The sequence below is a fragment of the Loxodonta africana genome, chromosome 14 (assembly GCF_030014295.1).
Source record: "Loxodonta africana isolate mLoxAfr1 chromosome 14, mLoxAfr1.hap2, whole genome shotgun sequence".
NCBI classification, from domain to species: Eukaryota; Metazoa; Chordata; class Mammalia; order Proboscidea; family Elephantidae; genus Loxodonta; species Loxodonta africana.
The window spans coordinates 27,749,288-27,772,500 of record NC_087355.1 but is presented as its reverse complement, the minus strand read 5'-3'; the positions used below and the strand labels follow the sequence as shown (position 1 = coordinate 27,772,500).

Below are 23,213 nucleotides of genomic sequence, written 5' to 3'. Positions count from 1 at the left end.
AACCACATTTATCTTCCTGCCTTAATTGAATCTTTTAAATAATTTAGAGATTCAGAATGAAAAAAAAAAAATCTTGAAATTAGCATTTTAGCAGGAGAAACTAAGAGCAACTACTCAAATTTCAAAGGCGTTAATACCTAATTATAGAATTTTAGGCATGAGTGATCCAGGTGGAGAAGGCTTTGCTAAGGGCAGAACAGCCTTCCTCACATTGTTAGAATGGTACTACGTTAGTAAAACTAAAGAAACCAAACCAGTTGCCGTCAAATCAATTCTGACTCATGGTGACCCTATGTGTGTCACAGTAGAACTGTGCTCCAGGGGTTTTCAGTTGCTGATTTTGGAAGTGGATCATCAGGCCTTTTTTCCGAGGCACCACTGGGTGAACTTGAACCACAAACCTTTCATTAGCAGCGAGCACATTAACTTGCACCATCCAGGGACTCCACTGTTTTGGTAGCCACCTTCTTTACCGACTCATAAACCCAAACACTAGGTCTAGGCCTAGTGCAACAGTACAACTTCATACTCAATACTTGTACCTCCTTCTGCCTAGTGCTTTTCTTCTACCTAAATCAGAGGAGGTGGCTGGCTCACACATCTCTCTGACATGAGCATGAGAACTTAAGAGAAATTTTAAGAACTCAGAGACATGGAAAAATAGCAATGGTAGTTAGAAAGCAATATGAATCAAGTTGTTGACTCAGGCTTTCTCCCCAGATGCGGTCTACATGTTCCTATCGAGAGGCCACATAATGACATAATGGAGTTTTTAGAAGACTGCAAAATTCTGACTTCTAAAGACCGTCAGTGTTTTCAGGAATTTAACTTCTAGAATAGTAAGATGAGTTAGATAATCAGCTGTTAAGCAAAATTTTTAGCAAGAGAGACACACATGAGAATAAGTATTCATTGGATCTGCTAGTAAAAGACATAAGTCTGTAAAAATGTACAGTCTCAAGTTCAATAGCCCACTGAAACACTGAAAACCAGAAACAGAAGAGAAAAACTGAACCTAATCACCATATAGAATAAAATCAGAGTAAGTTTGCCAACTCCAAACCAACTGCATTTCAAATTTTCCTGTCTGCTAGCAAGTTGTACTGTTAAAGATATATTCTTTCCTGTTTCCCAACTCCTATTCCAATTCTGAGAAATTTCACACAGAATTTTACTTAGACATTTCACTTAGAGGAAAAAAAAGTACTTCAGTCAATAATCTCATCCTATTATTATTTTGTTTTTGTTATATTCCTGAAACTGCTGCCTTTTCACGAAGTAATGCCTCAGAAGAAAAGGCCTACCTTAAATTGCATTTATATGCTATAATTCTTTTTCCACAAGTTTCTTTGACCTAGAACTCCCCGAGAGAAAATTTATTTTTCAAGGTGAAAATAAAAATAGTTACATACATGGTGCCAAGACAACTGTGCTAAAATTACTAAGGACTCACTCTTATCTAGCTTTACCCCAAATACGCTGGTAAATTGCACTGAAGTATGAGAAAAAAGCAAGTGACATGTTCTCAAGTTCCATTTAAGGAAATTGGGTAAGGCAGTACTTTCAAACACTAAGGAAACATATAAAAATCAGACACTGTTGAAAATGATAAACTAAATAAGCTAAAAATAGAAAATGAAGTCTTTTTTTTTTTTTTCATTCACCTTCAGCAAAATGCCAAAAAGAAGCTATCTCCATATAGGACAAAATAAAAATTTCAAGCTTTCTATGCATAGAGGGATGTGATTTTATGTAGCCACTTTTCCCTATCATGAAGTGATCACGACAGAAAAAGACTGAAGTGTGGACAATTTTTAAAGTAGAAAACTCATTTTATGAAAAAATGAGTAATAGGAAGCAGTGAAACTCAACACAGGGCCAGACCACTTTTCAGGAAGCAGGCACACGTGATATAGACTATTCTTGAAAGGACTTGCTTAGTGGCTCTGAATAGCTAAATCATTTGAAGATTTCTTGGAAGTAAGGTAAGGAAGTCTTGTAAGAATTAAAGCTGGTATACAAATCAGAATAGAAACCTCCTGGAAAAAGAATTCAATGGGTGCTAAAATCAGGAAATGTAGGTGTTGAGAAATACTGAAACGGAACACATACAGTGCCATTAAGCTAACTTTGTGCCATTAGGCTAACTTTGGTGTGTAGCCTTTGGAATCAGACTCATAGCGTGTCACAGACACGAGATCTCCTTTTTTAGTGATTTCTTTAGGATCAAAGCCTTGAAACCCACCTTCCAAGGGATGGAAAGTCTCTAATATGAGACTTTTTTGGTAAATAAATCCCATTAAAGTAGGTCCAAGCTGAACTTGTCATATTTCCAAAGCTTACTCCTATTGATAATACATTATAGCAAGAGCCCAGGGCTTGCGAGAAATACAGAAATATTTTACTTATGATGTAATTTTCTCCTCTTGATTTCATCTAGCTGGTATGCCTGTCTTTCACGTAAAGCAGAGATATTTGTTTGATGAGAAATATCACAGTAGGAGGATGATACCAGAAAGGTGGAGAACCACAGCTCTGCTCTATGAACTGGTAAAAGTATTCAGCATTACCCATCACAGGTCAATTAACCTAAAAGGGATGTGAACTGGAAGTGTGGGCTCTCAGGTGGGGCCCCATTGATAACTCTGCTGTGCTAATGTTTAAAATCTATTACAAACAAAGGACCAGCTCAGGGGAAATTAGAGATGCTAGCAGGTAGCACATTCATGGACCTTTACAGCACTCTCTGGTCTGCTTTGATCCATGATTTGGTAAGGCAACAGACACAGCAGGTCTGAGTCGCTCAGTACCTGGTGCATTTAAAGATACTGCTAGCTGAGGAGGGCCTGCTTTCATTATCTTCCCAGCAACTCTGAGAGTTATAAACAGGGACCGTATTTCAGGGTAGGATATAAATTATATTTATGGTGAGTAGAATGAGGAAACAAAGTATTTCATAAACATTTGCTCTGTCCTCCCATCTCGCTTTCTCTCATTTGGCCCTGTGGGTACCAGTTATCAGTGTGACAAACCAGAAGGTCAGTGGGCCATTGTCCAAGGAAAGGCTTTTGACCCAGTGAAGAGATAAATTAGATGCTTTGACCACCATTTAGGGTGGTGACAACACAGTCATCATCAATCAAAGGAGACGTGTATGTTAAAGGCACAGAGGCTTCAATTGTTCTTAGGCCACGTAAAGTACTGGAAACCCTCTATTTTATTTAACTGGTCATAGGAATTTTTCCACACAAGACATTTTTCCATGTGTCAATTAATAATCAGTGAAATAAAAAGTAGAAATCTGAAGTAACAAAACTAATACCATAAGCAAAAAAAAAAAAAAAATTACCCATTGCATTATTCTCAAAATACTTATATTTGCCTTAAAACCTGTTAATTACAGCACTAATATTTAAGGGGCCAAGGACAGCCAGATAATTAAGTCCAAGGCCTTTTTGAGTTTGTGAGTTGGTATGATAAAGGGAAGTACATTGAAGAAAAATTTTTTTTTTTGGTATTATAGACGCAGGGCAGGGCAGCAGCTAGCAGGGGCTTTGAGGCCACTTGATATCAATCATTGTGTTCATGTCTCCCAAGGTAAAAGTTAAAATGGGAATATCTTCTTATGATCACAATGGCAATTTTATGTTCCGTACGAGGAGGATGAAACGAAAATGTTTGAAATTTATGCAGAAGTCCAATATATGGAAAAAAAAAAGCTTTATTTATGTGCTTTGGAAACTTGTTAGATATACGTAATTAATAAACTCTACATGTCTCTTTGTTGTTGTTAGGTGTCATCGAATCGGCTCCGACTCATAGCGACCCCGTAGGACAGGGTAGACCGCCCCATAGGGTTTCCAAGGAGAGGCTGGTGGATTTGAACTCCTATGTTTCTTCAGGATGCCAAATTTTCTTTTATAAGGAAAAAAAAATACTGTTATTTTAGAAAATAAAACTTACTCTAAGGAAAAAATTGTAAGAAACATGTTTTTCTGTTTTGAGTGATATATAACTTTTGTTATATGTTTGACTTTATGACTGCTTAGAACAGTGTATTCAATTTTTTCAACCTAATATAACTGGATACCTATACTGATTCACAAAATCTAACCTGCACGAATGGCGCCTCTTTTGATGAACATAGAATGGGATTATGGGATTCAGCATCTGGGGGTGCTTCACACAGGCTTACAGCATTGGTATGCTTTAATTATACGCCCTGGCTTCGCAGAGGGCAAGCATAGAGAGCTATGGTATAATACCGATGTATTTCTAAGGTTGTGAATTTATGCATAACCGGTAACAACACAGGCTACCAAAATCAAAATCTTACAGCAATACTAAATTACAAATTATCACAGAAGTCGTATTTTCAGTAATTCAACTTTAAACATAGGCTTTATTACCTGCTAGGTGCAATATGGGTGAATTCCTGTGGCTAGAGGGCCCTTAACTTTTGAACTTCCTGGCACTTACCGGGAAAAAAAATTTAAAAACCTCGCCTTGGAAAGAACATAAATTAAAATAGCAATGATATATTATTCAATGTTTCACTTTCCTATGACACATTTGTGCTGGAATGCCATCTGAAATCACTGTTGATAGTAGTACATAAAAGTAATATTTTTGAGATGTGGTCAAGTAATGATAAAATTAATATATTCCTGAGAATCTGCTACAATCTAGTCTTTCTTATTCTACTCACTACCAGGTTGATTTATTTTCTAGTTATTTGTTATAGCCAATAAAATATATATTCCAAATAATTTAATGTTTTCACTTGCTGAAACAAAAAGAAACCCAAATGAAAAGAAGTGCTGCCTGTTCTTCTTGGTTACTTGTGATTGGCAGTGTAATGTTAATTAACAAGATTGATCCACCTTAAAATGACTTACTGTTTGAATTTTGTGGGAATCCGGGCAAGGAGCTTGGACTGTTCATTCCGGGGAGAAGGACCGGAGGAAGGCCGGGGAGTCCTGGGTAGGCTGCGGGCAAACTGATACCATGGAGGGTCCCGCTGTCCATCATGCCTGGCTGCTGCACCGTTAAGCCCAGCACATCTGAAGCTTTCTTTATACGATCAAGTTCTTGTTGCGCCATCAGCTGTCGAACAGTGGTTGGTGCTAAGTAATCTTTCTCCCGATCAAGCTGATTTCCAACAGTCTCCCTCACTTTTGAAATGTGCTGTTTGGAGAAAATATGATCTCTGATGGACAAGCGGGCGGAGTACTTCACCCCACAGAGAGTGCACTCCGGCTTGGTGCCTTCTGTTCCACTCTGATTGATCATGAAAGGCTTCCCTATGTTGATTTTAAATTTCTTTTCCTTTGCCCTTGCGTTTTGAAACCACACCTGGACCACGCGTTTGGGCAGACCAATCTCATTCCCCAGCATTTCACATTCTTGCATGGTTGGAGTCCGGTAGTCGCTAAAGCAAGCCTTGAGGACCTTGAGTTGAAGATTGCTCATTTGGGTTCTGAAACGCTTGTGGCCTGGTCGATCATTACTTTTGGATTTAAAAGGATTGCTGGATCCAAAGGGATTTGGTGAACTCGGGTCAGCTATGCTTGATGTTTCGCTGCGGTCAGCATTGTCATCAGGGTCATCAGTGATATAAAAGCTTTGGTCGTGGTCACCATCTTTATCATTGAAATGTATCGATGGACTCGTGAGAGAAAAGAGAAATTTTTCATCGCAAACCTCTGTGGTAGGTGTGGTTGCTGTTTTTGGCAAAGTGTCAAGTGTTTTCGGCTCTTTAGGAGATAAAGGTGGCTTCACATCTCCTGAACTTCCTGTGGTGCTCTCCATTTCAGCGTTTCCCTCATCTCCGGTGGTGGCATCACTGATAGCTGTATTAACTGACGAAGTCTCATCAAAGTCAGTTTTATTTTGATCATACCCGCCCTCAGCAGGGGGTGCATTTAAATTCTCTACATCCTCAGAGCATTCTGCTTTAAAAGAAGAAGGGCTTAAAAGATTCTTCGGTGACAGATCTGCTGTTTTACTAACAGGCGTTGACACTGTAGAAGCCAATTCATTCTCACTTGATAGATCAATTTTAGTTAATGGCAAAGATGGATAATCAAAATAAATGTATTTCTGTGGGCTTTCTCCCCCATCTTCTGTTGATATTAAAGGGCTTGGTGGCAAGCTGTAACCTGCCTGTTTTCCTTCATTCCAGTGCCGAGAGCGAATGTGGCTTTCTAAGGCTGACTTTGCCTTAAACAGGGCCCGGCAAAATGGACACCGCTTATGCGACTGTGCGGGACCCACTGCGCGGAACTGACCTTTCCTTTCTCGAGCTCGAGTATTCTGGAACCAGACTTGCACAACTCTTTTTTTCAGTCCTACTTCACGTGCAATATGATCAAGCATTTTCCTGGTAGGATTGGAATCCAACAAGTATTTCTCATAGAGTATTTCCAGTTGTTCGGGGGTAATTGTGGTTCTCAAGCGTTTATCACGATGCTGGTCTTCACAGCTATTGCCTCCCTCTTTTTCACTGCAATTGTTATCTTCTTTATCATCCAGTTTCCTTTTAAGGGAAGCAGCAACCGTTGCAGGGGCTGTTGTGTGGGAGGAGCTGGTCTGAGGTGGCATTTGTGTGAGAGAACCACTCAGCAGCTGTCCAGTCATCAGTGGGTTATTGGGGTCGAAGATCATGTAGGGCATATCCATGGGCCTTTCCAAGAATGGAGAGTGAAGAAATTGGTTTTGAGCAGCAAGGAAGTGCATGTGCTGGTGCTCCTGCCAGAGTTCCAGAGTTGGGAAGGCAACTGTACACTGATCACATTGGTATTGTAGTAACTGTGGAGGTAGACTGTTCTGGAGAGAAGTCATGGAAATTTGCAGTGGACTGGAAGGGACTGGGGTTTGAGAGGCTGAAGGAGGTCTTCCAATAAGTTGGGCTTGTTTTGGTGGCTGCGGCTGTGGCTGAGCTGCGGAGGCCTGCGGTGGGTCTGAGGAAGTTGATGCTAATGGCAGGGCTGGTTTGGTGCCTTGAGAAGTGAGAGAGGAGTCACTCGGCTTTGGTTTTTCTGTGGGATATTCAGGTTTGGGAGAAGTCTTCTCAGGTTCTGGTTTTGGTGAAGGAATCAGAGGGGTACTAGTCCCAGAGCCAGAACTGGCTGCAAGGGCAGCAGCACTCTTGGCTGCCTCTGTCTGGCCAGACACTGTGCAGTGTTTATATACCACTTGGTCGGTGGCATCCATGGAGTCTTCAGTTTGGCTTTCATCTTGGGCATCATCATCTTCATCCTTATAACACTGCTTTTTCTGATGTGTAATCAAGTCAAAGATCCGGGGGAAAACCACATTGCACTTTTTACACTGGTACTGCATGTTGCTTGTTCGAATATACCGTTCGTTTGTGAGTTCTCGTTTTTCATTATCTTTAGTTTCTGCTTGGTTCTCATAACTCTTTCGTGCTTTCTGACGAGCATTCTGAAACCATACAACAATAACCCGAGTAGGTAGATTGAGGACCGTGGAAAGCTGTTCTATCTCATCATCTTTTGGGTAAGCATTTGTGTCAAAAAAGTCTTGTAAAACCCTAAGCTGGTAGTCAGTAAATCTTGTTCTAGAAGACCTTTTACTGAATGATGCATCAGATTTGTAATGTTCTAGAGAGGCAGGCTGTGGATCAATTCTGATATCTTCCAAAACAGTTATAGGAGGGTTACTGAAGTTGTATGGGGAATCCTTATTTCTCTGTCGTTCCTTGAAAAGAGTATTTCGAAACCAGTGTTTGATAACTTTTTGAGAGAGGCCAGATTTCTCTGCCATTTCTTGGATCTGTTCTTCACTTGGAGAATTATTGATGTCGAAGTAAGCCCTCAGGATTTTTAATTGGTCATCTGTAATTCTTGTTCGTGGGCGTTTGAACTGAGAATGTCTTAAGAAGTTGGGATCTAATCCGAGCTGCTGCTGACAAAGTTGAGTGAGATCTGCGGAGAGCGTATCCATCTGTGGCAGCTGCAATGCAAGCTGGGGAGGAAGGGCAGGGTGTTGCACAGGTTGCATCATAATGGGTGGAAAGAGTGGAAGGTCAAGAGGAACAGGCAGCTGGACCTGCGGGGGAGCAGAAGGTGGAGGAGGTGGAGGTGGGGGAGGAGGGGGAGGTGGCGGAGGTGGTGGGGGAGGGGTAGGTGGTGGAGCTTGCAGAGGAGTAGGAACCGCACTTGGGATTTTTACAGGACCAAGGGAAGAAGGCTGTGGAGGAGCTGGAGGCAGAGGAGGAGGTGGAGGCGGTGGAGGTGGTGTTTCTGGTGAAGATGGAGAAATTGGATAAAGCTTGTCATAGGCCTCCCTGTATTGACGAGCAAATTTCTCTAGTGCTCCATATGGAAAAAACTGCCCATGGACGTGTTCTTGGTGGCTCTTTAAAATAAGAACATTGGAAAACAATTTACCACATGTTCCACATTCCAGCTTGTCAGTGTTTTCACCTTCCCCACCTTTGCTCTTCTTCTGAACCTTTTGCCTGTTTTCATTGTATTGAATGACCAGTTCAAAACCAAAGTTTTCCAATAAAGCTTTGGCTGCATTTCCTCTGGCCCCTGAAGCTATTCGGGGCGGTGGGATAGCTGGTTCCAAGGATTTCTGCTTCTTTACCTCTTTGCCTTCTTTGAGTCCCTCACTTTCACTTGTAAATTCTTGCTTTGGTTTGTCTTGTTTTTCAGCAATCTCTTCCGCCTCCTTGTAGGGCGGCACGTCCTTCAGGATCTGGCAGTCTGCAGCCCCTGTGTTAGTTTGCTCCTGTTTCAGTAATTTGCTTGCCTGTTGCTGCTGCTGCTGCTGCTGTTGCTGCTGCTGTTGCTGCTGCTGCTGCTGCTGCTGTTGCTGCTGCTGCTGCTGTTGTTTTTGAGACTGCAGCTGGGGCTGGGTGGCTTGGTATTGTTGTGCTTGTTGCTGTAGTATTTGCAGTTGAGTCTGGCCAACATGATGTTGGGTTTGAATCTGCTGCTTCAAGTCTTCGAGCAAGGATCCAGCCATTCCTGTCATGCCAGGCATACCAAAGGTCGCAGAGCCTGGTAAACCCAGATCGGGCCCCAGGCTAAACTCAGTCCCAGGTATGTAGAATGGAAAGAGAAACTGTGGCTGCTGAAACTGCAGCAGTGCTTCTGGGGTCATAGGGAAATGAGGCAAAAAGGCTGGGTTTAGAAACTGAGGCTGAAAGAATGCTGCTTGTTGTTGTAACTCATGCTGTAGTTGCATCTGAATTTGTGCTGGTGACTGTGGTGGGTGGTGCGTAGGTTGAGCAGAGATTAAATCAGGAGTTTGCTTTTTATTTAATTCTTTGGCATCTAAGTGGGTATCTTTGCTGCTCACTGCTGCTAAACTCAGGGAATCTAGCATCCCTTGGCTAGGACTATTCACATTTGCTGCAATGCTGTGCCCACTGGCCATATGACCACTGGGCTCCAACTTTGCAGCCCTCGCCTTTGTCTGGTGGAGCACGGACCTCATGTGGATTTCCAACGTTGAGCTTTGGCTGTAGGCAACGTTACAGATGCTGCACTTGTACGGTTTGTTATCTGTGCTGCTGTTGGTTTCTTGAGGAACAGGACTGGAGGCTTCCTGCAAAACTTTTTTCAACTTATGCAGATGAGAAACTGAATTATAATGGACCAAGAGAATGTTCTTTTGGGTGAACGACTCTTTACACACTGTACACTTATATGGGCGTGATGGATCAAGGAATTTTTCCATCGTAAAATTTGGCCCTTTTCTAAAAGGTAAGGTCCGCTTTGGTTCAGAGCCCATGTCATCTGGAATAGAGCTACTATCACTTCCTACAGGACTTGCCTTCCCTTCATGGTCCACCTCATACTCTCGTTCCATTTCCTGCTCTAGGGCATGGTCGTCCTGGGCCATAGTTTCACTCTCTGCCCAAAGTTCACCATTCACGGGCAAAGAGGCGTACAGCTGCTGAAGTTCAGCTTCACTCAGTTCAGGGTGGCCTGCTTCCAAGTGTTTTTTTAAAGCCTGGAATGTACGGAAACTACGCTGGCAGAGATTACACATTGTGGCAGCCCGAATCGCATGGTACTGGGAATGTATCTGAAGCTTCTGCATAGTCTTAAAAGCCAAGCTGCAATGGTTACAGCGATACTTATAAACATGGCGGTCAGAAACAGAGAGTGGTTGCCTTTTTTGCTGTTCACTCAGTTGATCTTGCAGCGTGTCAGTGACTTTCACATCCTTACTGCTATTTTTATTCCACTCTGACGCTTCTGTGGGTTCTTTGCTTGGTTTCTGCTCCTCACTCTTAATTTCCATGTTAGTCTTTGAATCCTCGAGACCTGCCATACTTTTGTCATCCATTGGACTTTCACCTGCACGGAAGAGGAGCACAGACATGTCTCTTATAAAAAAAAAAATTTTTTTTTTTTTTAAAACCCCACTGTTTAAATGTCAACAGATATTGTAAGAAGGAGCCTCTAAAGGTTTCTACTTCATTGATTCTTTGAAGAAATATTTACTGTGCAACTACTATGTGGCAAGCTCTGTACTAGATCATAAAGATGAGCAAGAAATCACCCAACCTCAAGAAATTTCAGGACAGGAAAGAAAACAAATAAAAGATAATTAAAAGTAAGCTGCAATCAGTGTGTGATATAAAAGGCCATAACCTCAGTGTTCATGAATTATAACACATGAAACATTTTTGGCAGTCTGACACTTGGGTCTCCTAAGGGCGGTTATGGGTACCTAGATACTAAATACGCCTTTGAAAATATGGTTCTTGGAAATGCCAAGATTTTTTTTTCCCTCCATGCTTTTTTTTTTTTTTTTTTTCTAATCTTAACAGTAATAATCCTGAAGCATTGCCCCAAAAGCAGCCGCCACCCCATGTATGTTTTCTGCCGATTTTGATCAGAGGCTAGCATACCTGAATATTTCCCTGACCCCTCAGCTACAATGGCTGCAGGTGTGTCCCGCTCCGACTTCTCAGAGGTGGCTGCTGGCAGTAGCATACTGTTTGGCATCATGATATCAGGGACGGGCACCTTTGGAAACCAAAGAGGTTCACGTTAAATGTACCCAAGAAATTACAAACTCCATTACATCTGCCATTTGGCAGTTATGTGTCCCACTTCCATTTTTCTAAATAAAGCTGAAACATTTTGTGGATCTTACAAGCCAATGCTTTCTTGTCAAATTTCAGACCAGTGCTGTTGCAGTGCTGTATGCCTCCTCACAGTAAATATGGTTTGAAGGTTTTTGATTACATAGGTCTATTTTTTATAAGGAGAACCAAGAACGTTTGAAACTCAAGGTGCCGACATAAGTCATTTGGTTAACATTATAGATACAAAAATTAGATCGCAAAAATATGTTATTGAATAATTTATCCCTTACATCACATTTGATTTTTTAATGTAAGCAAAAGAGACAACAAATGGGCCTTAACTGTGATTTCTAGAACAGTCAAGAAAACAGCATTAGTAGTGCAGAATAAATAAATTTGTATCTACCAATAATTACAGATCTCGAAATCTTTACACGGATTATGTCAAACATGTATCAGCATTTGGTATTCTTACTGTCATAAGCAGCTTCTCCACACAATCTGGAGACACACTGTGCAAATGTGTCAGATGAAGCTGCAGGTGCATTTTGTTGCTGAGGACGTCCTGGCAGAGGGGACAGCAGATGACTGGCTGCACCGAGTGCTGTGACAGGACGTGCATCTGGATACGACTTTGGTCCCTACTATTGTAGTTACAATAAGGACACTGATAGAACTGGAAAATATTAAAATAAACATGGCTGCCATTAGTTATCGTGTTTGGATGAACCTGCAGCATTTATATTGCCAAACACAATGTGCACATACCTTCTAACAGCATGGAATCGTTTCGGGTTCTAAAAGTTTGGAAGCAATTAAAAAAAAAACATTTCCAAAAAAAAAAAGCGCATATTTACCTGATCATGACAGAACTTATTGTCCTCTGCAGGTTTTGACCTTTTTGTAGCAACATCCTCTTCTTTTGCCAGCAGGAGTGGCTGGGTTGCCCCGGCCACACTGACTTTTAGTTCTTTCTCCGGTGTGATTATCCCTGATGCCAAAAAAGAATAGAACCTCTCAATTTTAAAAAGACCAACAATGTCACAATCTGAAAACCTGTATGTGTTTCAGTTATGATTTTAAATCCACTGACTCACAAAAAATTATCAACAAACACTCTTGTATAATGGCATCATCAAAAGGCAAAAAGCATACATCTTTTTATCCACTAAGTGGCCTTTATAAATATGTTTTTAAATGTCCTCCTTTCTCGTGTTTAGGTAGGTGGCCTTGAAAGATTTATCAATAACACATGCTCTCTGGTGGCTCAGGATGCCTATATCACATTAAAGCAAATTTACTTCCATTCACCAAATACCAACTTGAAAAATAATAATTTTTACTAATGTTTACTTCTCTCTCTTCTAAATGTCTTGGGCATGGAAAAGACCGCAAAATTCTAAAATATGGCAATTTATAGTTTGGAAACTAAAAAACAACATTTTTACATGGTGAATGTAGAATTTTTAAATTAGCCATATATTACATATCTGCTATTATTGATTTACTTTTTGCTTTGGATGTTTCAGCAATTGGCTGTACCCATAAAATTACAACCCAAATCTCAAGAAGACCATCGTTTCCAAGTATTCAGTGTTAAAAACAACTTAAAATTTTGCCCAGATGAGCTACGTAATATGCAGGAGCTTCACACACATCAAAGAAAAGAGTGCGATTCTAATTTCCCAATCTAACAGAAAATTCTCCCCAGCACCAATTTGCCCGATAATATCCTCTGCGAAGCTGGATATTACAGCGACATTGGGTAGGCATGTCACATACATCTCACGACAAACACAAAACCTCATTTACCAGCCATTCCAATCTCATCATAGTACGGCATCATCTGACCTTTTTCTGCTGTTTATTATGAGTATTTCTAATTTTAACTTTCAATTTTCACCATCTTCCAGTCAATTTGCAACTAAATTATTTCCAGGGTGAGGACACTATCACTGGACAACTGGGTGCAAATACATCTTGAAACGCAATGAAGCTAAACCATTGATTGCTATCAGACCCCGCGTACATATATAGCCCTGGCGTAATCTGATTGTATGCTGAGCATGAAGATTTATCTTGATTTTTTTTTTCAATCCACATACGGTTCATATAAATGAACAAATTGGACCTTATTACAGAGTGACCTAGTTTTAATTTAAAAATAAGGTCAAAGATGTTATGGAAAGCAAGCCCCCCTGCCAAAAATTTTTTTTTTCTATTTTGAATAGAGGTGCACGTTTTATATCATATAGATAATTTCAAAAATTTCAAATTTAGAAAGAAATTTAAAATTAAAAGAGTGACTCTGAGGAGACAAAAATTTAAATATTATTTAAATCAGATAATGGCAATAATTTTATTCCCTTGGGGTTTGTGGTAGATACAGAATACTAACTTTTCAACAAATTGCATTAATTTTTGACTTCTAGATTTATAGACATTAGATTTTATTTGAATTGATACATTTGTCCTATGCCTTGGAGAAATTCAGATTATTTCTAGAAATTTGAAAAAAATAACATATTTGTACAAGTAGTCCCCGATTTACGACTGGGTTCCATTCCTATGACTCTGTTGTAAGTAGGTTCTGACATAAGTCAAATATCCATTCTTTTTTCTTTAGTTTTCATTATTATTGTCTTTTATTATCAGTATCTCTACAAATCTGATCTTTATTTGTCTTTGAGGGTTGGCATGAGAATGATAACATAAGCAAATCGTGCACTGCAACACTGTATGTAGTTCATAATACCAACAATAATGTGTACAAAAAAAACTAATATGTCATAAGTAGGAGACTACCTGTATTTGGAAGAATTTAAATTTGAGATAGACTGAAAAGTTCTGTTATATTAATAAAACAATATTCAAATATTTGATATATAAATATTTGTCAAAAACAGGAATGGTTATCTCATAATTCTGGCATCAACAAACTCTTCTTTCTCAAAGCAGAATATGCTTTGCCCTCTTGTTTAAAAAAATGCTAAAAACAAACAGTTAGGGACACAGTATGATATATAGTATTTGCTACTGAAATTTACTGCTTAGAGTGTCAGACCAAGTTGCATAAAGAACACAAGCAAAGCAAGTTTAAATGATTGTCACTTAAATCAGTAAATGTCTATCAGTTGCCTTCACCTGTGAGACTTGGAGATTTTTCCTAAAAACGTTCCCCATTAACAAGTAACAAACAAAATGTGCCCTTAAGAGAATAATATTATGTCATATTCCCCCATCATTCTTTTGTGTATATGGGAGAATCGGACATGACCAAACAATCAGTTGATCCAATTCCCCATGCTATCAAAGACTGCCACACAGAAGTAAAAAGAGGATTTCCCTGACTCTTGTTGCTTGCAGGCCCTATGAAATATCAGATATAGAATAAACCTTTCAGACTTCTAATCTCTTGAGTATATAGATCTGCCCTTATTTCCATAAGCATATATAGTGTGTATTTTATTTTAATATTGGTACTATAAAAGATCAAAACAAGTGTTATTGATTTCAAGGTTTGAAATATTTTATTAAGCCTATATATTGGTGTGCATATTTGGTATAATCAATACCATATGTATTAAGAATATATTGTTTTTATCTTTATGCTTATTAATATTCATCAAAAAACATAATTGGTTTTGAATTTAGTGACTTTCCATGTTACATGAAGAAAGTAAAAGTTAAGTCTTAGGGTCATTATCATATAACCATTGCAAAAACCATTGTCTAGAATATTCCACCCAGTATATGTCAACTTCAATATTTTTTGGTTAATTAACTCGGTTAATTAAACCACACCCTTAATGTATGCCAGGAGTTTCATAAAGACCTTTTTATTTTAAATTAAAATGAGGTTATAAATAAAGGCTGTATGCCAGAAATGAATGCTATTGATAAGAGGATGCTGAGGTGTAATAAGTGACAAAAAGAGATCCTTGTGGGGAGGGTACATGTCAGGATTATTTGCAAAGACGCTGTAAGTTACATTTTATGTATGCATGCCTTTTCTGCTCAAAAAGGTGCTATCTCAGGTAAATAGTATCCCTGGTAAATGATAGGAAATCAACTCTGGGGCCTTCTTCTGAATTATCTTATCCTATAAATGCCTTATATTAAATAAGGGCTAATTAACCTTAGGAGTAGTTTGATAGAGTTTTATGATTATGCAAAGTTTATGTCTGCAACTTTATTTGAGATAACCCCATTTGTCATTCCAGGCAAAATTTTGATATGGAATCATAATTCACTCTGTATTGTTAAGGACACCACAATATTTTCAAAGAACAAAGTCATTTTAATTCATTTTGACTAAAAAATGAAGCCTAATTACAAATAAGTACCACCAAATAGATGAGTCAATGATTACCTGTCAGTGATAGGATTATTCAACTTGCATGAGATTGCCAATACAGAAATCACATAATTCATTTCAATTCAGATGCTGCCTACTCTATAATTCCCAATCCCTAAAATACAGAAGGTTGTAAAACGGTTTATGCTCATGACAAGTGAGGAAAACCCGATACACACGCACTCAAAGCAAATTTTGATTAAGCAATAAAACAAAATACTGGGTTATTATTTATGAACCCATGTATTTGACAAAGTTTGAATAATATCAAACTTGACTATCACAGAAGATGTTATTCAACTCCAAATAACTCTAAAATTATAATTACTGGTACAGTATTCTTTCTAATGAGGCTAGAATGAAAGGATCATTTTAATTGCAATAATGAAGGTTAATTTCCATCTTTCCTCCTGTTTACTCCCTTATTAAAAAGTGGTCCCCTTAGCCATGGCAGAGACATATTACATTTTCAATGCAAATGTATTAATCTGGATAAACTCTATATTAATTCTTGCACTGCACAGAGCTATAATTTGGATTATAATTAATCTAAAGTGGCACTAGATTTAAATGACAATATAAATGAGGCATTAGGAGGCTTTTCTATTATGAATGAATATTCAACAAATATAACTTGCATATTGCCAAGTCTCATATTGAAAGCTCTAGTCCTAGAGATTAATGCCAGCAACACAGAACAGCAGCTTACACAGACATAGTCTTCTTAACATGTGTTAATTCCTTCCTGTCGAAAAAATTCTGTGTTAAAGTGGGGCTCACACTGTTTTCCCATCTAACTTATTACGATAGCGATTAATTTAGAAGTTTTGCTGGTAATTCTTTAACATACTTATAATGGACGTAAGAAAAATATATATATATACGTAAGTCATTATTTGGTCATTAGAAATATTTCCTAGGGGAAGAAACAATTCATGTAATAAATTTTTTACTAATGAAATTTAATTTAGAAAGAGGAAATTTTGTTAAAAGTTTGTTGTTGTTAATAACAAAAGGTCGTCTTGAAGGCTGGGAGGTGTCAAGGCTAAATATTTATGTATTAATAACTGCTTTTAGATGGTCGTTGTTTTAAAGCCCATTTTTATCCCTACCCAAATATCTGGAGCCCTGGTGGTGTAGTGGTTAAGACCCTGGCTGCTAACCAAAAGGTTGGCAGTTTGAATCCACCAGCTGCTCCTTGGAATCTCTATGGGACTGTGCTACCCACATATCTAGGGAGGGATTCCTATGGGGATAAAAATTTGTTTTAACCAACTACCACTATACAATGATCTGCATCCTCTCATATGCCTGAGTCCTGTCTGGATAGTGAAATTAGACACCCAAGGAAGGACAATAATTCATTAGGTCATTAGAGAATGATTGGAATGGTGCTGGTGGAGATAGAAGCCCTGAATCTGTGGTCTGTTTCAAGTAGGAATCTTTCCTCAATGGGAAGATTAGATCCATTTTCAAGGAGTTCCCAGATTCCATCCACCACAAGGTACTGTATGTCAGATACTTGAAACCTAGCATAATAGCATATACCTAAATGTTAATGGACATTCCATAAACAGTAAAGGGGTACTGGTATGTTTTAGAAATTCTTCTGATGAATGGGAGGGGTATACTCTGCAATCTCTTTTAGCACCACTGTGGGAAAGGCACCAATGAATGCGTACAGAATCCTTCCTTCCCCTAGTCAAGCCCTGATGAGGTACACCCTAAAGAGTGAATAGACCTTGTTATTTCCAATCCTTTACAAATGAGGTTTAGATAGCACTGCCTTGACATTAACTGATCACTATGTACTTCAAATTCCTGTCAATATCCTCAGGAGCAAGCTTATTGATATACAACTATGGCATGGATTTACATAGCTTAGGCTCCATATCAACCTTAGATCCTCTTTGTTTAAATCTCATTAGAATTATATGTTGGCTAGTAGATCCTAGAAGTAAATTTAAATGACACTTTTTCCACTGGGTTTCTGAAAGAAATTTAGCATGGCACAGTGTGGCATGGGGGATAAGGAGTCCCTTCAAATAATTTTTTTAAGAAAATGCAAAACATAGATATTGTAAAGACTGAGTTACAATATGAAATAATTCCGGGTTAAATAAACTTGCATGTAAAAATTATATTTTTTATGCAACTAAATGTCTTCACAGTGACTATAAGCCTCTTTATATGTGGCTGTCACTGAGATTCAAGGAAAAGATAGATGACTACCTGCAACTAATAGGCTTGAACTCGTTTCAGCACTTCTTCTGCTTCAATGAGTACAACGCAATATAACTAGGTATAGCGTGCAGCAAAGTAGCCAATGTAATATTCATTGCAACCATAGATTTCCATCTCATACATACAAAGCATGGGTGAAGTCATATATTTGCCAAATCAAACACAGAAAAAGCCTTAGGTATCCATACCAGATGCTGGCCTAGGGTTTGTTTGTGCACAAGTAAATGTCATGACACGAAGGTTTGTTTTCAAAGACATAGGTTTCATTACTGGGATTTGTCTGTTCTAGAAGATCAAAATTACCCAGCACCTAATCCCTTTTCAATGATATTTCCTCTTTCTTTGGCTGAATCATCTGTAAACTTTTTCACTGGATTTCATTTGAAATGCCTCAAATAGATGCCCTTCAAAAGGGCAAATTCCTGAGTGTAAGTTGTAAAAAGCAAGGAAAAACAACATTTATTTTTAGGGTTACATGATTTGAGGGGGCGTGCATGTGATTGAATGACAAAATTCAAGGGATATCTAATCCTGTGCTTATGAAAAATTAATACGCCATCAGAGGAATCACAAGTCTTGCTAAGATTAATGAAAGGCGCTTAAAAAATTACAAGCACACAAACTGATTTGATTAAAAAATAATCTCGCTGGTCGTCCTGTAATATTCTTCAACTTATCCACATCTATTCTGTCAGATGGTTATGATTAAAAATAGGTCAATGGGAGGCTACTGATAGAAATCACATGCAAAATGCACATGCAATGAATAGTAGTGAGAATGTTCAGACAGTTTAAAATGAATAAAAGCTTTTAATAAGCTTTAGAGGTGGAGGGGTGGGTAGTGAAGGAAGGGCTGATTGCAGAGATTGGGGGTGGGGGAAGAAAAGGTGAATGATTCTAGCCTCTTACCAGAGTCTTTATTAGAGTTTTTGCTTTCACTATGGTCTCTCTCACTTGTGTCTTTCTCATCATCTTCAGCTGCTGCTGTAGGCTTAATAGCTCCTTCTGCTTCCTCACTTTGTTCTTCTGCTAAGAAAGGCAGACTTGTCAGGAAGATTGAAAACCTCACAAAAATGCACACAGAAATAAGCTAGGTGACCATTCAAAGACTTAGTTATTGAATCATCTGCAGGTATTCATACTCCAAAGCAAACATAAATTTATTCACAAATCTATATTAGAACACGCTTGCTGTCCCGATACAGTTGTATTTTTTATATCAACACAGAGAATATGTTGCATACTCAATTAAAATAAGAGAAATCATTTTCAGCACAGTTTTAAAAGCTGCAAAAGGTTTAAAAATTGGGTGTCAGGTAATTCAGGAATTTCAATAGTAGAACCTTGTAACAACAGAGGCCCACTGTTCCAAGGACTTGGATGGGTGACAGAACAAACCAAATTCTTAGAAAAAATTCTTAGTAATCTGATAACAACGCATTAAATTTAAGACAGGTGTTAGTCCTGCCTTCAGACTCCAGGTCCCGGAGGAATTCTTTTGAATTTTGTTATAGTCCCTAAACTTGAATTACATTGTTTTTTTTTTTTGTCTATAGGGGGAGCTATACAAGGCATAGGGCGTAACAAGGTATACTTCTGTGACAACAGCATCACCCCACACCTCATTCACGGGTTCACACCAGCTAGATTACATGGAAATCCTTATAGTAACTCAACCCTATTTAATTATTCTGCAAATCTTAGCTATGTTGCTGCTGGTAGATTAATCTGTTTATGCAGTTAGCCTCTATGCTGGGCCTGTGCAGCACTAATCCGTGAAAGGCCCACTGTTCTCTTTCATCCTGCGATCATTTGTCTCTTGCTGTGCTGATGTCACATTTTAATGAATTTTTAGCAATCTGAGTAATGCCAGATAACCAGGCTTGCAACTCCCCACCGCATGGCATGCTGTTTTCAGGGCTGCACGAAAAATAAAAAAAAAAAAAAAATCATATTCCTCTGTCCAGGTAGGAATTACATAAATTAGAAGAAGAAGGTAAAATGGGATTTGAAGCACCAGGCTACTCAATTTCATAAAATCTTTAATGACCATATAAATTAACCCTGGAAAGGCAAAAGGTCATCACCACACATTTGCATACACTCCTCTATTTGCTTTTGATAAGCAGAGCTTTTATGCAGAGAACATGATACAATTAACCCTTCAATAACCATACAAAACGCTGCTATGGACATTTTAAGTGTCGGGCATTAACTGAAAATTACACACTGCATAAAATTTTCATTGCAAATGCTATAGTGATTGAAAGGGGAAATCGTGGCCCTCTCCACACCCCATGTTTTATTAATAATGTTCTGACAGCAGAATGAAATATCCACTGTCATATGGAGCAGCTGAGCACAAAAAAAAAAAAATGCTCCTTAGTGCCTCACTCGCCAGGCAGGCACGCTCTGCAACTGTGTGAGCAGGAAAACAACAGAGGGGGACAGTTGTGGGCTCCATGGCAAACTCCAAAGAGCTAAGGGAAGACAAGGACATTTAATAAATTCGAAATAAGAGTTTGTTTTAACCACGGGTCCTCCAAAAGGCACCCTACAAATCCATTTATTCCATATGTGCACTATGCCTCTGCACAAAAGCAGAGATGTTTAGGTAGGCCGTCGTCTGGGGAGTTGGGGGACATAAACATGGAAATGCTACTTTAAGAAGAGGAGAAAGATCAACACTTATGGCTTTCACCTGCTTTCCAACCCCCATTCAGGGACAATTCCTGATCAAACAGGGCAACCTCCCTTCTCCCAGCTGGAGAAAGGTGGCCAAGCTCGGTTTGGGAGGCTAGAAACCTGTGCTCATGCCTGGATTGGGCTTTGTCCCTGCCAAGTGCACACATATGACGCCATAGCCAGTATCCGGCCTATGGCCTAGGACAGCCAGCCCTTGGCCATTACTTTCCAGCTCATCCTGGGAAGGGTACAAGTCTTCTTGTACTAGATTTACTGGACCTTTCCCCCAGGACTGGAAAATAAAGTGTCAGAGTGCTACTGACTGTCCTTATCTTGAGGGGACATAAAATTGTAAGGGCTATTGCAACTCACATTAATAAAACATTGTGTGTCAGGAGAAGAAACAGAAAATTATGAAGGTACTAAAAGAAAAGCCACAGTATAATCTGGGTCTCATCAGACAGTTTTGCAGGGTCCTCTTCTTCATTTCTGGTATGTGTTTTAAGTGTGAGAGAAATTCCCAGACATGTTCTTCTATACATCACTGTGGTGTCTGACCTCAACCTGACCCTGGCAACAGTTTGAGAAATCTGGATGTGAACAAAGACTCTGTGTCAGCAGCCGGGGAAGATTGTGGGATAGACTCTCCTGATCAACTTAATCGCAAACAGCAGGTCTGAGGCCATAACTTTGCCCAGCTCCTCTAAAGCCACAACTCATAACCTTTAGAGGTGGGTTTGCCTGCAATGCCCCACCTCTGTGACTTTTTTTTTTTTTCTTTCTTTCTTTTCTGGTTCTTCCTTTGAAGTAGGCAGGCAATTAGCTCTAATGCTCAAGCAATTCAGACCTGTTTTGTGGTTTCGAAGGGGAAAGCTGTTTATTACAGGTAGGCTCTTTGGAGCCATAACAACTTTGCAAATTTTTAATCATGCAAAAAAGAACCAAAAGGCAACTTATATACATCATAAAGTTTAATGTAAGCCAGAGGGTGGAAAAAAAAAGAGGTCACTTTTGCTCTCAAAGAGAGTTTTAGAACTAAATTGACATTTATTTTATAAATAGACTTTAGAGTCAAAAGTATTATTGTGGAGAAACCACTTTCTTTAGAAAAACTAAAAGTTGTGATTTTGGGTTATGGGAGGCAGTTGCTATCTTCTAATATTCAAGTACCACATTTCTTCAATTGTAAAATGCCATAAAGTGTAACATGCTTTATAGGAAAAAAAAAAAATTAAATGTTGGTTATTATGTACTAAAGGTCACCTGAGAACTGAGGGAAATATATTACATGAAATTCCAAAACATAGATACTGAAGCAGTTCTCATCAATAAATTTCTCTACTATTATATGCAATAATTATGAAAGTATTATCCAAAACCCAGTGCCGTCGAGTCGATTCCGACTCATAGCAACCCTATAGGACAGAGTAGAACTGCCCCATAGAGTTTCCAATGAGTGCCTGGAGGATTCAACTGCCGACCCTTTGGTGAGCAGCCGTAGCACTCAACCACTACACCGCCAGGGTTTCCGAAAGTATTATAGCATTTCATAATACTGTCATATTCACAGTATACTTACTTTTAATTATTATTTTACCTCATGGGGTATGAAAAATACAATATTTGTTTATATATTAACCTTTGTGATATGTCTGTATATAAGCTTAAAACATGTATTAGGGTTTATTAGAACTTCCCAGTTTTCGGAGAAATATATTTTTAAATCTTTCAAAATAATAGGAAGAAAAAAATAATACTATAATTAACTTTCCCCAGCATTTATAACAGGCTTAAAATGATAATCTCTATAAAACTATATTTGAAAGAAAAGTTTTGAATAATTAAGAGTATTTTCATTTGAATGATCAACAATAATTGGAAAACCATTATTATTTTATTCCATAAAATTATATAATTTCTAAGTAAATCCACTTTGCTGCTATCCCTGTGATCTAAGTACCAGATAACTGTGTTTGTTTCCACTGCTTTACTATATAATTGGGCAAGGGAACCCTCTCTTCTGAGTCTTATAAGAAAAGCACTGCATACTCTTTATGTCCATGAAGTGATCATGGAAAGGAGGAAGCAGAGGGTAGTAACTAAAACATCTGCAGTCTTATATATTGGGAATTTATTCAGTGTAAGACATCTGGTTTATGGGAATTATTTCCTGAACTCCTCCATAGTCTTCCTGACCCCAGGCATTCCCTGCTCAAATCTATCCTCCAACTGATCTACCTAAGTCTGACTTCCCTACTTAAAATTCTTCAGTGATTACCACTTATAAAGAAAAAGCTCTACCCTCTGTACCTGGCAAAAAAACCTCCAAGACCTGGTCCATGTCTACCTCTCCAGTCTCATCTTTCTTCACTTCCTTCCTAGGCCTTAATGCCCTAAAAAAGTGGTTCTCAAACTTTAAGGCATCAGAATCACCTAGAAGACTTGTTAAAATACATATTTCTTAGTCCTACCCTAGAGTATCTGATTTAGTAGACTTGGCATGAGGCCTGAAAATGTGCATTTCTAACAGGTTCTCAGGTGATGCAGATGCCCCTGGTCCAAGGACCACATTGTGTGAATCACTGCTCTAGAAACACTAGGTTATTCTAAATGCCCTACAAATAGGTATTATTTATCCCTCTTTTGGATTCCATTGCATCATATCATTGTGGTCTTCATCTTACCTCCTATCTCTCTGAAAGATCCCTCTTAGTTCCTATTGCTGGGGCCTCTTTGATTAAAAAAAAAAAAAAAAAAATCTAAATACTAAAGTGCATCCAGTCTTGGTCCTAAGCCCTCTTCTCATCTTTATCTACATTCTCTCCCTAGGTGACCGCATCCAGACTCACG

At 38.7% G+C, this 23,213-nt stretch overlaps 1 protein-coding gene across 1 annotated transcript in view; it reads right to left on the bottom strand.

Moving 5' to 3' along the window:
• Positions 1-23,213, bottom strand: part of ZFHX4 (zinc finger homeobox 4) — a 197,627-nt gene that overhangs the window by 6,373 nt on the left and 168,041 nt on the right. Inside the window, exons 6-10 of the mRNA XM_064267860.1 lie at positions 18,588-18,707; positions 11,935-12,068; positions 11,553-11,753; positions 10,898-11,015; positions 4,899-10,340 (exon numbers count right to left, since the gene is read on the bottom strand). Coding sequence (XP_064123930.1) covers positions 4,899-10,340; positions 10,898-11,015; positions 11,553-11,753; positions 11,935-12,068; positions 18,588-18,707 — 6,015 coding nt within the window. The remainder of the gene's footprint in view (positions 1-4,898; positions 10,341-10,897; positions 11,016-11,552; positions 11,754-11,934; positions 12,069-18,587; positions 18,708-23,213) is intronic.